Below are 15,481 nucleotides of genomic sequence, written 5' to 3'. Positions count from 1 at the left end.
GAATTTTGAAAGTATTCTTTCTCAGCACACTACTCCCAATTGACGTCCCTGTGTACTTCCAGGCCTGCACAATGTGATAAACATTCCCTTTCAGTTTAACATTGCAATCTCTATGTTTGTTGGCAATTATAAAAACATGTTTGCTTCTGGATCTGTGATTTCCAGGAAGGGTGGAATCACTGCAGGGATTCACTTCAGAACTTAATGATCTATACTTTAGAGTGTAGGAATAAACAGCCAGCTCATCTCATTAACTGGTGGCTTAATTTACTGAAATGTGGTCCTGCAAACAGCAATAACACAAACACATTAAACACCATCAGATACATTATTTACATCAGATACAAGCATCTTTCTATTGATGTGACTTTATGCTAAACAGCTAACACAAATATTTGACCATATTAAACATAAAAGAATTCCATTTTTGGACAAACATTCTTTGTTTTATGACTTTTGGCACGCAAACAAATGTATTTGCTAGCAAAATATTAGTGATTTAAGACTAAGATCTTCAGGTTGTCACCAACTATTTTGAAAAAGGCTGATTCATTTCTATTTCCTTCTTCCTTCCGTCCATTAGGTCTTTGAAAGTATCCTTCACAGCACATTGATCACATCTTTCCTTCCCTGTAAACCACTAAGTCTCCATAATGTTTTAAATAAACGTGCACTTTTATTTCACAGAAAAGTATGCATTCTTCTGATAATTACTTGTTATCTGGAAAATGTATACATGACATTCACACTGTGTATAAATAGAGTGGTGACATTAATAATGAGGAGATATACTGCTATAGGTAGAAAGAACTGATGCAGAGGTCTCAGCTCCCCTGGGTGGCTGCATTTACCCAACTAACTCCAGAATGCTTCACTATAAAGGCATAGAAGTCGACGCCACAAGCAACGTCTGACACATTTTGATCACTGCGCCTGTTAGCAATTATAAACACAAGTGTGCGTCTGGATCTGGGTTATTTGGACTTGTTTAACCGTTGGCTCTGTAACTGTCTTTATCCAGCAACTGAGGCACTTTCCTTTGGCACGTAGCTCTGCCCAGGCAGGGTCCTTGGCTCCAGGGGTCTAGCTCATCTTGGTGTCAGAGCCGGCAGGTAGTCTTAGTGAGCCCATCCTGCTTTTACTGGAGGTGGAGGGTCTCTGGCCTTCTGCCTTCCTGAGGCCTCGCTCTGCTTTGTGGGTATATGCAAATGGGGTGGTGTACTTGCTGGTGTCCCTCCTGTCCTGAGGCCTGTGCTGCCTTGCACTTGGCTGCCTGGAGGCTTTAACGCCTGCATGGGGCTGTAGGGACAAGATCTGTTTTATAACAGCATTAACTGTTACATTCATTTAACAATAAAGAGCTGCAGTGTTAGACCACCGTCTCCTGTAATGGGTCAATATGGCACCATCTAGTGGTGACTGAATATGACTGGCAACATGCAGGGAGGTATGAAAGCACAAAGCTGTGTCAAATCTGAACTGTATGGATATGATTTAAATTGAAATGAAAATTTACACCCACACCTGTGAGTTAAAAAATCTCTTCTATTCCAATTGCCTCATACAAGAGATAACACAACCACAAGCCTATGAATTAAAGCAGGTATAGAATGTGGAACACCATATGGCCAAGTTGTCGGACGTTGCACAGACCTGCTTGGCGGGAGGTTGAGGCAGTAATTGGGCGTCACAGTTGCTGTTGCTGTTGCGTTCACCCTGTTGAAGGTCGCTGCTGCTCTCTTTAGGCTTAATTCCAACATACAAACATGAACAAAGTGAAACTTGAGCGATCCATACCTGGCTTCCATGACCCTAAATAATAGATAAGGGCTGAGCTATAGGATGGTTGTTTAATTTAAAGGAGCAATCATATTTGACTCACTATTTAGGCACATTTACATGAAGCTATATAGGAGTGTTCAATAATGCAGCCATGTCACTCCGCTGTTCCCTCCATTTGTGCAGATATTATTTAAAGCTTCCTTAACAAACAAAGCAGGCCTTGCTCTGTGTTTTTTTGCCAGGAATGCTCCAATCTCCCAGGACCCCTGAACTCCCCGTATGTGCACTATTCTCTTTGCTTGTGTGTTAAGTTTGTTGCGATTCCAATACAGTGGAAGCTTCAGGCTCTGATAAAACTTCAATGCAAATGCAGAGCAAGATACTGCAGCTAACATTACCCGTGAACATTATTTTAATAAGCAAATGTCAGCTCACCCCAGCATGTGTGAAAATAGTACTAACACTTTATTCACATTTTGATTTATGGTGCTAACCATAGAGACATTTCACAAAATAACTCATTCCCTGCTGTACTAATTGATTTATTCCATAATATAATAATGTATTCCTTGCGGTGTTTCACCTGGTTTGCATCTGCCACAGGGACATCCTCAGAGGAAGTCTGGTCTTTCTGCCTCAGGTAGTCATGCAGCATTATGTCCATTGCATTAGGTGGTAGCATATTATTGTCACCCTGCTGGTCAAAGTCACCCAGTAAGAGCTTCTCATTAAAATCACACGAGCTGAATGAATGCTGATGAACGAGCGAGTGCCTCACTGTAATCCAGGGGTTATCCAGCAGCTGATTGGCTGACATGCGGCAGGCAGGGTCTACCTGCAGAAGGTGAGTCAGTACATGTTTTGCTGTAGAGACACACTCAAGACAATTGGTGAGTTTGTTAGTGACAATCTGAGTCGCCCAGTAGAACTTCATGTATTCATAACCTCAATAAAACCAAGACTGAGATGTGAGACAGAGGGTGATTTCAGACCTGAGGTTAATCTGCACAGAAGGGGAACTAAATGGTTACAATATAAGTCATTTATCTCTCAGTTCAGTTTGGTCCCAGTTTTGGTCCCAGGAGGAAATATCCAAGCAAACCAAAACAATATACAACCAATATAAAGTTGTGTTAGAACGCTCCAGCAAGATAATGACAGCAAGAAAGTGTTTACTATGTTTACTATGTTCTATTCTTTTACCGATGCTTTTAATATTTTATTGTAAAGCACTTTGAATTGCCTTGCTGCTGAAATGTGCTGTATAAACAAACGTGCCTTGCCTATGTTAGGATACATCAACACCATATATGGAATTGGAATACTTTCTAGTCATATTCATCATTTGGTCCATATATTAAACAGAATAAGGATAGCAGAAGCTGGATATGACTTGAAGACAACATGTGGAAGACAGCAGAGATGTCTGCAACAGGAGACTGGAGCTCCTGAGCACAAACTGTATAACCACATGTGGACATTCACTCATTAAGCTTCATATGTTACAGGCTTCTCCCAGCAAGTGCTTGATTAGCTATGGGTAATTAAAAGTATGATTTAACATTAACCACAGGCAACCATCTCCGGTTCCAGATCAATGAACGGATCAATACATCAATAGGTTGCCCCCACGGTAGGCTGGCTAATCTTTAGACCACAAACCAACTGCTCCATGATTTAGGACTGAGAGCGTCTTCTCAAAGGGAATAACATGGGTGTGAAAACAGCCTGAGGAAGGAGTTGAACCGTCACCTTCATTGCTGACTGTGTTCCAGATGGGCTGAGTGAACTGGAGCTCTCCCTTCATAATCATATGAAACAGCTTTGTCTTTGACTTGGAGAAGAACGGAGGCTCGCCACACAGTCTGCAGGGACACACACACAAGATACCTCCAACCATTTACTGTGTGTGTGTGTGTGTGTGTGTGTGTGTGTGTGTGTGTGTGTGTGTGTGTGTGTGTGTGTGTGTGTGTGTGCGTGTGTGTGTGCGTGTCTCTACTTACAACATATACATAATGACTCCTATGCTCCAAACATCACACCACTGACTGTAACCACGGTCGTTTATCATTTCAGGAGCTGAAATACACACACACACACAGTCACACACACACACACACACACAGATGCTCATAATGATACAAATGTAGGGATTTCACTGTCTTAGATTAGAACATTTGGAGTAATTAGTTTACTTTGGCGTGCTGTGATTCCCCAGGCACATGAGAGGAAATCCTATTTAAATTTAATTTACATTTAACAGTTCTCTTCCTAGGTGGCCAAAAAGAGAATTACACTGACTGCTCAACAACATAATATATTTGAATAATAATCAAAGTAATGAAAAATCTGTATTTTGGGTTTGTAAACCAGATAGAATTGAAAATATCAGACCTGTTTTGATGTAAGAAAACAAACTTTAAGCATCATCAGAAGACTAAACTTGGATTTACTGAATTAAAAGACCTGAAGTTTGTGGGTGACTTTAGTTCACAGATGTGCCTTTTTTCAGGCTAACTGCTTCTGTCCAGCACTCTAGCATTCTGAGGAACACACAGGTGTCTTACCCATATAGATAAACGTCCCAACGGTGTCCCTCAACAGCGAGATCTCAATCCCAACACCGTCTGTCTTCACTGACAATCCAAAGTCTGTCACCTTGAAAAGACAACAGATTAGAGAGACTCTGAGTTGACTTTTGACACGTAGACAAATAACACAACTTGTTATGTTGTTAAGATCCACAAACCTGTAAGAAAAATACAAAAGAAGAACATTTGCACAAAAGGTAAACCATTTTGAGAATCAAAGTTTTTTCCTATCAATTAAATTAAGTGTTTTGTGCCAAGATAAAACTTGTTTTGAACACGGTGCACCTGTTATGTGCGTCTGTGGTTATGTGTGTAAGACAAAGAGAGGAAAACCGACGACATGAATGCTTTGCCTGAGCCTTTTTTCAGCTCACACACCAGGTACCTGCTTCCGCCGGCTCATTGTCAGTGTGCACATCCTGCTGTGCTCGGGTGGTAATTTGTTTAAAGATACAGTCTCTCTCTTTGCAAAGATGTACTATAAAGGAAACCCAGAGGGGGTCTGTCATAATGAAGTAGTATTTAAAGCCCTGTGTTAAAATACAGAGGAGGGGAAAAACGTGCCCATCAAAGGTTTCCCCTGCAGAGAACAAATAAGAAGCAATGATGGAAAGCTTCCCAGTTTGTGTTATCATCTTACCTTGATATTAATCATGCTGTAATCATCTCCATGCAGAGAACCTTTTACCAGAATGTTCTCAAGTTTCAGGTCTCTGTGCACAATGTCTGCAAGATGAGGGAGGAAAAGTTTTACACGGACATAACAGCTTTAAATAGTGTTCAAACACGATCACTGTATCTGGAGACGGATAACCTCACTGGACAATGAGAAAGAAGTTAATGCAAAGTGTAAATGCCCCATAGCACATGTTGTGATCCATGTCACAACTGGCCTGCTGTAAATACAATGAGTACAGCTGGGATGCGTTCATGAGCAGGGATGGGAGGGTTCTTTTAAAATTGTATTCTGGTACAAATACTCATCGCCTGTTTAAAAAAATGAATCAGTAATCCAGACATCACAATATTAAAGTGATGTCATTTGATTAGTTTTGGGATTACCTCAATGCTGAAGAGAAACGTATCAATAGGATGACTTTTCCTGGGGTTAACCTGAGGAGAACATTGCTGTGCATGTCAGCGTAACTATGGGTTGCTTCTGAACCGTGTCAGATCATGTTCACACCACAAACAACAACCCCAGCATTTGTTTGTGAGCCGACTGAGACCAACACATCAATGGGATTCAGTGTGGTTGTTTTGGTCTGGACATGAGAGCGATTCCCTTGTTCCGACCTGACCAAAGGAAACATGAAGAAGGGAGGAAATGAAATCCAATCTGATTGACCCCGACTAAACCACACGTGAAAACACTTTAACACATCTAGGTCAACTATACATACAGTGATGTTGTTTGGGGTTCATCTGAGAAGAAAATGGAGCATAGATACCCCACACACACACACACACACGCACACACACACACACACAGGAAGTACAGCTGCAGTTTCAGCTGACTCTGCCATCTATTTGTTAGATTTCCTTGTTCGAGCTCTTTGCTGGTAGGACCACTGCTGAATATGAATGAGGCCTTTCAGCACAGTTAAGTGCATGATCTGCTAGTGTCAGTCACCACAATCATCTTTATTTTTCACACACACAAGCCCAGTGCTGTGTTTACCTTGCTTACACTAGGCTAAGCTGAAGGGCCTCGTTAACAAAACTTGGTGAAGTGAGAGAAGGAAGGAGGAAAAATACAATTTGCCCTGGGCAGTCCTTTTCACTGCACTGTTTGAAGCAACCAATTATAAAATGCAACAGTGTTGTTGGTGTGTGAAAGGTAAGTTAGACCAACTGGTGGGAGCAAAACAAACAAGAAAATGTTCTTTCTTTCCCTCCTTTCCCTCTCCAGTTCTTTTAAGCTGTTTTCCTTTCTTTAGTTGCAGGTATTTACTACTTGCTGTCTGCTGAGATGTTAATTAAGAATCGATGTGTGTGTGCCTGGGGGTTACAGGCCGTATTCATGAATCACTTTCTTAATGAACAACAGCTGGAAATAAATTGATAAAGAAAAATTCAGAAAATCATGTTATTTAATGGAACATCTGATCTACAGGGGGTAAAACTTTGACTTCGAAGTCTATTAAACCGATAATAACCAAATTATAGACGGATAGTTTTTTTTTAAACTCTAAAACTCTTTGAGATTATTAACTATTATTTACTATCATTAAATTTCAGTGTACAATAAAATCAGGACATAATGTTATGAGCATGAACCCTCAGGTGTCCCTAAGGATTTAGCCTCTAAAGTAGCTCCTTGTGCACCAAATGATTATTAAATATAAAAAGTGTTGTGTTATCTAATGCTGTGTAAAAACACCAAAGTATCATTCAGAGGACCTTTGGGTGTCAGATTATAAATCCATCTCCCAGTGAATACAAATTACCTTTCCATTTTGATTCTGCTTTATGAGTTTATTTGACGGGGCCAGCGCACATTGATGACGTTTTTGTAAATAAGGAAGAATTAGCCTAAGACACTCATTTTCACCTGTAGTCCCTGGGCAGGCAGCTAGTTTGAAAAGAGACGTGTGTACAAGCATTATTAGAAGATGAAATCCAAGTACAGTATTCAGACACTTGTACTATCCTAGCATAAGGACGACAACATTGCAAACAAACACAAGTATGACAGCACGTCACATATCAACACATAATAGGAGGATTGAGAGGCCACATAGACATATAGCACCTGTACTGCAAACCAACATAAATATGACAACACTGTGCACAAACATGAAGCTGACAACACAGCAGGACAGGGCCGGATAAAAGCCTGCAGACAACATGGCAACACAGAACATGAACCCTGGGCTAGTGTCTGCTGGACTGGCTGCTAATGAGCCAAGCTCTTCACTGTGGGGGAAATGAACGGCAGGTGGCGCTGTGTGATGTGTTCAGGTGTGTTGTTCCATTCCTGAGAGGCTCTGACAGAGAATGCTCTGAGATCTTGGCATTTCACTGTCACCCTAATGGTGGCTCCAGTGGTGTGTTTGGTCCTTAGTGTAATAAGTGTTAAGTGGTGGAGGGGACGTATCATTTAAACATCTTAAAGCAAGGCACAGGCCGCTGCTTCAGCTCAGGGGTTTGTGCTTACGCAGGATACTGCAGTGATGGTAGCTGTATGACTTCCTGTCTCATTATCGTTTGTTTGGCTTGTTTTGTTGGCTTGTCTCCAGCTTGTCAGACAGTATGTGAGACGGGACAAGATCATTGCATTCATGAACATTTGAGCTGTCTTGGTTGACATATTGGTCCTTGAAGGACAGGTTTGAGTTGACTATCATAGTGAGGTATTTGATCTCAGACACTATCTGTTATATGGGGATCAGGCTTGTTCTTTTCTTAAAGAACATGGTAGAGATGGCAGAGAGTTTTGATTTTGTTTTTGCACATAAACGTTTGGAACATCAAGCACTGTATCATCTGCATACATCTTGACATTCACATCAGAGCACAATGACAGTAGATTGTTTATGTATAGGCTGAACAAAGAGCAGCAGCTGAACAAGAGCAGGCCAAGAATGGATCCCTGTGGGACACCGCTAAGGGACGTGATAGCAGTTGAGTGTTGGTCATTTACTCTGACATACTGGGTTCAGTTTGCCAAATATGATATCAATATGAGAGCATTGGAGGAAAAGTTAAAATTTGTAGAGTTTGGCTATGAGGACCTTATGATTGACAGCGGCAAAGGCTTTTTGTAGGTTTAAGAATACAACCGGACAAAACCGCTCTTGTCCATCATGGATTTAACATTTTCTACAAAATAGCAGTTTGCTGTCTCTGTGTAGTGTTTAGCTGTAAGACAAACTACATGGCGTGTAGGGAGAAGGGAATGTTGTTCAGATAGAAAATGAGCTGCTCTGCTACCCATTTCTCAGCTACCTTAGATCCTCCAGGCAAGATCCTGATGGGCCTATAATTACACACCACTTTAGGATCGCCAGCTTTGAAGATAGGTGTCACTATAGCCGCTTACCATGCAGAAGAGAACGGAGGAAGGAGAAATCGATAAGTTGATAACCTTACTGATAGGGGGCGCCAGCGACTCTTTAATAGTTTTGAGCATGAAAGATTGATGAGAGGTTCGCTTTGGCTTTTCTCAGTTCCTTCATTACCTTATTGCTTTACATGGTCAAGTTGTGTTTGTCATGTTTGGATTAAGATTTCTGAGCCTGTTTTTGTGTTCGTTCACGTGCCTTTAATAGTTTAATTGTGTTATTGATTGTGGATAGCAATACATTCCTGTCAGCTTCTGCATCTACCAAAGACAACAGTGAGCTCCAATCAGTTTTTCTTCCTGTAATCCATTTTCAAAGCTTTATTAGCTGACCAATGTATTCGCTCACATTGAATAGGATCTCATCTATACAATATCAGACCACCCCCTTTTCCTCCCTCTCTATCTCTTCTGAACATATTGTATCCAGGTGCAGTCACAGCAGCAGATGGAGAGGGTTTATGATGAAGACGTTTATGAAGAAGTTTCAGATAGACCAAGAAAGTCCAGATTGGATTCCAGAAGAAGATGTTTAATCTGATCACTTCTTGTTGTATGTTTAAGTGCCCGCGCAGCCTCAGGGCCTCAGGGTCCCAGAGAAGTCCTGCATGATTAACCGTCTGGAAAGAGGGCAATTTTCAGAGTTTTCTGATTGCTGGCTTCAGTGTGATTACTTGCTTTAGTCGCAGGAACAGAACGTTCAGTTATGTCATTTTGGCCGGAGCCGGACCCAAAGTCCCTGGAAGCGTGTGTTGTGCTGTGCTGTGGTCAGACGGCACTCGACGATTTTAAAACAGGTTTCACTTTACAGAATGTCCAATTGGATCATTTCCCTGGACTTTTTAGAAATTCTCATTTTATTCGCTTAAACCAACAAAGAAGAGAAAAATGTGAGCTAAACTACGAACATCATGCAATAATTAGATTTCTCAAAGGACTGCAAATAAACGCACAAAGTCCCAGCAAGGGGCATGTGATGGCTTTGAGATTGCAACATCCCCTTTATCACAGGCCATTACCCCCCCCCCCCCCCACCCCCCCCCCCCCCCTCTCTCTCTCTCTCGCCCCCTCTCTCCCTCTCTTCCCATGTTTCTCTCCACTGTCCTGTCTACAAAAAGGCTGAAGATCACGTCAAAAGAAAAGTCCTGGCTACTTAATACAAACCAGTCTCATTAGTATCATCACTCTGGAGGTGAGGCAAACCAGCACAGAGGGACCGTCCATGTGAAAACACACCTATTAATCAGTATTGCTCCCCTGCTTGTTGTAAATGAGTCATTAGTCACATGTAATAGTGCCTTATTGGGAAGCAATGTCCTAAATTACCTCTAAGTACAGAATTAGAAGGAGAAGCAGCATCTACAAATAAAAGCCCCAGATTCAATTAAAATGTGCGTGACGTTTTCCCCGGCAATTGTTCATTATTACCTTATTATGAAAATGAGCTGGTGTTCTCTAATGACTGTGAGCCATAACGACAAGGACTCTCACTTACTATCACATGTCAATGAGGCCAACAGGATACGGGTAAAATGAAGCCTCTGTGATGGCATCGATTAACTGAATCACATTTTACTAGCAGCACCGTCTGATCCGCACTCTGGGTGTTTGTCTCCTTTCATTATGTGAAGCACAACAGTGAATTATAATCAACATTAGATTGTTATGAGAGTAAATCTGTAATCATGAATACACCAGGTTTGCCTGCATCGTGGTCATATGACAGCACTACCATGCCGACAACTGCTATCGGATGCTAACGGTAATAAAGGGGGATGTCAGGTCTTAAACTTTGTTTCACGGCAGATGTTCGTCAGATATTTGCTTCTACAAGCCAATGATGTTAAGCCCATCATGAGAAGCTTGACTCCAGTAGGTGACAATAGGCGGGCGGCGACATCACATGTCTGAGACTGTTTGGCTCCATTCCACTGATTAATCTCACTTTGTCACAATAGTTCCCTTGTAATCTTTCTTCTTCGTGACTTAGTTGCGAACAATCACTGATGTGGAAGGTAATTACCTCTCTTGTGCAGGTAAACAATGGCACCAGCCAGGCTCTGGATGATGTGCCTGGTCTCGTCCTCAATGAAGAATGTCTTCCTCTGCAACAGTTCCCTCAGGTTCCCTCCATCACACAGCTCAGTGACCAAGTACATCGTCTAGAAGCGAGCAGAGGCGTACATGAACGTGGTCATACATGTTGTTTAGGTGAGGAGATGGTTAGAGACACAAACTCTCTTAAAGACAGGACTCACCAATGGCGTTTCGAAGACTTCCTTCAGATGAATGATGTTGGCATGATTCACTTGTTTGAGAATACTTACTTCTTGTTCCAGCAGCTCAACTTTTGTGCTCCCGGGCTGAAAGTGAAAGGGGACTTTATTGTACCTTTTGTGTCTCATTATAAAACAAAGGCTTCCCAAAAGCACTCACCTCAGGTTTGCAAATCTTCTTAATAGCCCATTTGATCTGCGTCTCAATGTGGGTGGCTTCATTGACGACACCAAAGCTACCTTGTCCCAATTTCTTTCCAAGTGTGAATATTTTCTAAGGGGATAAGTGAGAAAACATAACACACTCGTGCTGTGTAAGTCAGAGAAGCAGCATTTAAGGCTACAGTATGGGATCTTTATACTACTGTGGATCGCAGAAACACTCGGCATTAACACATTACCAGAATTTGAATACGTCCTAATTTCAAGCACTGTGAAAAACCTGCAAGTTTCCCCGTCTCCTGAGATGCAGAATATAGTATTTCTAATCAAGTTACAAATGATTAAGTTGCTGCTGCAGTTCGTTCAATCTCAGGTCTAATTAACTTGATCATTATCTGTGTGCATGCAAGGCTGAGCACTGACTGCTTTGGATCTGGCATATAAGCAGTCCAATTTCCCAAAGAAGGAGGCGCATTCAGGAGCAGAGTGAAGACTGACGCTTGCCTGGTGCAGCCGAGCGACATCACAGTGGTGTTCTTCATACCTTAAGGTCGGCATCTTCTGCCAAACGCACGTGAGGCACGTTCCTGCCCGGGTTGTTTCTTTGAGTCCACTGGAAGACCATTTTCCTGCTTGTTCCACAAACATCTGCTGGTCTCATCTAAAGTTTAAGGGAGTGGGGAAGCTGTTCAATTAAACAAATCCACTGTGTGTGTGTGTGTGTGTGTGTGTGTGTGTGTGTGTGTGTGTGTGTGTGTGTGTGTGTGTGTGTGTGTGTGTGTGTGTGTGTGTGTGTGTGTGTGTGTGTGTGTGTGTGTGTGATAACATGCATGAAAAATAACACCTGTGTCCACCAAACATTCTTATTGCACAAACTTCACTTTCCCCTATGTACTGTTTGCGCAAAAAGTTAACTTTGCAATGAAATATATATAATATTTATTACTTGTACTTGTGTCTCAGTCTGTTATGGCTCAATCTACTTTGTCATAGAGTAATTTTGTACTCGATTACTAACATAACAGATGGGTATTCAAATACATTAGGGTTTCTAAAGAAGGATTTGATCAAAATATTTCCCTGACATCTCCTTCATTGGCCTTTGCTCAACAGTACAGAAGGCAGTAAATAATCTCTAACTGAGTGAATTCAAGAGGAGAGAGTCAGTGACTTTTGAGCGAGTCCACCTTGTCATCTTATCTTTGGTTTATGATCAAAGTGCTGTCTCTGTCTCAGCCCATATTAACTTTAAGCACAATTTACCCAGCTTGAAAAACACTCTCTAAAGCCAAATTAAATGTAAAGCAATTATCAAGTGATGACTGGGAGCGATGAAGTGGATCCACCGCACGCACACCAATTAATTATTAACAAGGAAGCGGTGTCTTTAACCTCTTCACTCTGCTGCATTATCTCAGCACTGACAGGCCTTTCATAACAGGCCTGTCTCTCCCATTATCTCCTGTCTATTTTCCAATCAAAACGATTGTGACAGCCTCTGGAAATTCCAATCACCTCAATCACAGCTCATTTGTGGGAGTCAGAGGCATGTGATGAGTGTATCACTGGGGACCCGAAAGGCTGGAAGGAGCATCTAGCACAAGTCAGAGATGGGTGCTGTCTCCTTTGCTCCGACGCAGAGGGAACAGGATACCAGGGTCACGTCGGTGTGAAAGGTCTAAAATGGATCACTACAGATACTTGAATTACTTTAGATCAGCATTGCTTAAGTCCGGTGTTTTCTTTTGAGAAATTCACACAAAATGCGTTACAAAGACTTCTCTGATGGTTCCTATGTGTTCTCTTATTAAACACTGTTCGTCCTAAAAACAATGAACAAAATACAAACTTAAAACCAGTATAAGGGAATTGATGTTTTTGCCATACTTTCAAAAACATTTTTACAGAGAAAGTGAAGAAATAGAAGCTTTAAAAGAAAAATCTATAAAATAAAATCTATTTACAGCTGACCAGTACTGTTTATAATCATTTAACGTCAGATTCATCAAACCCAAGAACTCACCACTCACCACAACCGACCACAATCTTTAGGTTTGTTCACTTTAGTGGCACAAATGGTCAAATAAATTAGGCTTAGGCTCTCTAATGACTTTAGACTCCGTTGTCTTTAGCCGTAATAAGCAGCTACAAAAACATCGCCTGAAAATGAAACAAAAACCAGAGTCTCACATACTGCAATTAAAATGTAGACTGCTATCCGTCTTGCTGGAGCCCAAATATTACATTTTCCCCGTATGAAACTTAATCATTTATTGACAGCTTGGCTTTGATGACAAATGATAAACTTCACTGTCCTAATGAAGCATGGAATTACATTACCTGATGAGGCAAGAAATTGCATGTTTAGAATGCAAATATTGAGCCCATCTACTTCACTATATTAGGAAGTGAATCCTAATCTTATGCAGAGAGATTATCAAAGCCAGAGGTCTGCATTTAATATCACGCAGATGTGAGCATTAACCCATTCAAACATACTACAGACCTGCTAAAGAGCTGTGGTAGCAGTATATTACACCTGACAGCTTATGGACGACAGGTTTCACACGAAGCAGACGATGTATCTCACAAGCTAAACGTCCCTGTAAACAAATAATTTAGTGAACCTTTCAAGATTTCCCTCTGTCTTCAGTGGTCATGTCTGATAAGTGTCTATTTGCAGGGGAAAACGCAGGATTGCCAAAATGAAGCAAAAGATCAAATTCTGCCATTTGCTCAGAGCTCTCCACATGTTGCTGGGAGATAAGAGCCAACAAATTCAAATGTTCCTCATTGGTTTAATCCTGGTTAAGGATAATCTGTGCCCTTGCAGAGCTCAGCCCTGGGAAGATTGGAGGACTGAAACTAGGAAATGTAGGACAAAAACAAATCAAATTTATTTTGATGGCTGCACAGAGAGAACTCTGCACATTCATAACAGAACTCACAGATGCTATTTAACTAAGTTAGAAGGAGGTTGGTTGATCAATTCTGATCCTGATAGATAAGAGCACAGGTTCAGTGATCTGAACACTCAACGGCGTGTGAGTTTGGCCAACTGATCAACTCTGTGATCGCTGCGATTTAAACTAGTTAAGAACCCCCTAATCACTTCATTTGACCCCCAACAAACTTCACCTCTTCACTTCCTCATGCATGACAAAAAGAGCTTTAGAGGCTAAATATACAAGACTTTGCCTCAGGGGATTTTTGAACATCTAAGTAAGAGAGTTTGAGCTGTGTGGACTTGAAGATTATAAGGAAAAGTAACTGTATTGCATTGGAGGTTCAAAACTTATCTATCAATCCTTATAAATACAATAATAATGTACTGATCATTGATAACTAATGTTATAACGGTCAATATCTAAATAGTGATAATGCAACTATTACTATTAATACGGTTTAAAAATGAAACATGCGGGGAACATGTACTTTCATATAAAATATTACAAAAAACGTTTTATTTCCTGCAATAGTTTATGAAGAAACGGTGAACGCCACATGAGGTTATACATTTCTTACCAGGAAAACTGATCTACGCTGCAGAAACGTTTCCTAACTGTCTCAATCAAATGTAAACATGCAGAAAAGCCTGAGATTGCCAAAGTGACAATAAAGTAACTTCCTCATAACACGCGTTGTCATGGGAACGAAACACGAGGTTGCAGAAACAAGACAGATTCTGGCATTAATGTGAAGCACACAGATAAAGCATGTGAACGAGGTCGAATTCTGCATAAATCCAACAAAGCTTTCTTACCTTTTAGAGAAGATCATTATTATTCCGCTGCCCTTCTTTGAGCCGCAAAACTTTTAGTAAAGCAACTACGGAAAGCGAAAAGGACATTTGTGTGAATGATCGTTTTCGTTCGTCTAATCCTGCTGTTTGTAGCGCCCTGGTGGCCAGTAAGTGTAAATCAGGCAACCAAACATGCACACATAAAGGTACGACATTGCAGGTTAAACATTTCGTTATTTTCCTGAAATTCTATTACCAAAATAGATGCATAATTAATTTTGTGGGTATAAACAGGGGGGTCGCGGGTCGTCACCAGAGGCAGTGGATTCTCTGTGGTGATATGTTTCCCTCTAGTGGGGAAAAGGGTTACTGGGGCCATTTGAAAACAATAAATCCAGTATAATCTGAATTTGCCGTATTATTTTTACTCATCCCTCATATCCACATATTTTACCATTTGTGTTTCAAATGATTATTTTGTTCTGAAAATATAAAAGGAACAACTGAGGATTCCTGATGTTCCAGTTCAGACAAATAACACAGTACTTGTGTCTAAAAAACCAAATCTATCCAAAAGTAAAGAGAAGTAACACAAATAACACATAAGAGCCCAATTATGAAACAGACGATGTCTACAAATGTCTCATCCAGAAAAACAAGTCTGGGGTATCCAGACTGAGACTATGTTCCATGTCATCCGTGATTAATGTAACCACTGATTTCCTCTCTCAGGCAGACTTCCGCCTTTTGCCAAAGACATTATTGATGAGCTTGTCTATGGACTTGGACCCCTTGTTTTGTCTGCGGTCTGCATGGTGCTTCAGGTTTTCCATCACATGCTGAATTAGCTCTGTGAAGAGGG

General features: G+C 41.1%; 1 protein-coding gene across 1 annotated transcript; it reads right to left on the bottom strand.

Moving 5' to 3' along the window:
• Window positions 1–1,083: 1,083 nt before the first annotated feature.
• Window positions 1,084–14,686, bottom strand: stk33 (serine/threonine kinase 33). The gene is made up of 13 exons (XM_076155777.1): window positions 14,641–14,686; window positions 11,422–11,538; window positions 10,876–10,989; window positions 10,698–10,802; window positions 10,463–10,601; window positions 5,014–5,099; window positions 4,350–4,440; window positions 3,786–3,861; window positions 3,535–3,647; window positions 2,561–2,646; window positions 2,366–2,476; window positions 1,654–1,746; window positions 1,084–1,299 (listed from the first exon to the last, which is right to left on the bottom strand). Exons 2-13 carry the CDS (start codon window positions 11,536–11,538, stop codon window positions 1,084–1,086), a joined length of 1,347 nt encoding a protein of 448 aa, XP_076011892.1. The 5' UTR covers window positions 14,641–14,686.
• Between the last annotated feature and the right edge of the window lie 795 nt (window positions 14,687–15,481).

This window comes from Genypterus blacodes, unplaced genomic scaffold (genome assembly GCF_046128005.1).
Source record: "Genypterus blacodes isolate CSIRO-AG114 ecotype Tasmania unplaced genomic scaffold, CSIRO-AGI_Gbla_v1 ptg000067l_1, whole genome shotgun sequence".
Lineage (NCBI taxonomy): Eukaryota > Metazoa > Chordata > Actinopteri > Ophidiiformes > Ophidiidae > Genypterus > Genypterus blacodes.
The sequence above is the reverse complement of the archived record's forward strand: the minus strand, read 5'-3'. Positions and strand labels throughout refer to the sequence as shown.

What these genes read in the sequence shown, in the direction of transcription:
- stk33 (XM_076155777.1), bottom strand. Translation starts at nt 11,538, where the DNA reads ATGAGACCAGCAGATGTTTGTGGAACAAGCAGGAAAATGGTCTTCCAG. An exon ending in AGAAGATTTGCAAACCTGAG is followed by an intron (nt 10,803 to 10,875) that starts GTGAGTGCTTTT and finishes TTTCACTTTCAG; the next exon opens with CCCGGGAGCACAAAAGTTGA. An exon ending in AAGTCTTCGAAACGCCATTG is followed by an intron (nt 10,602 to 10,697) that starts GTGAGTCCTGTC and finishes GCTCGCTTCTAG; the next exon opens with ACGATGTACTTGGTCACTGA.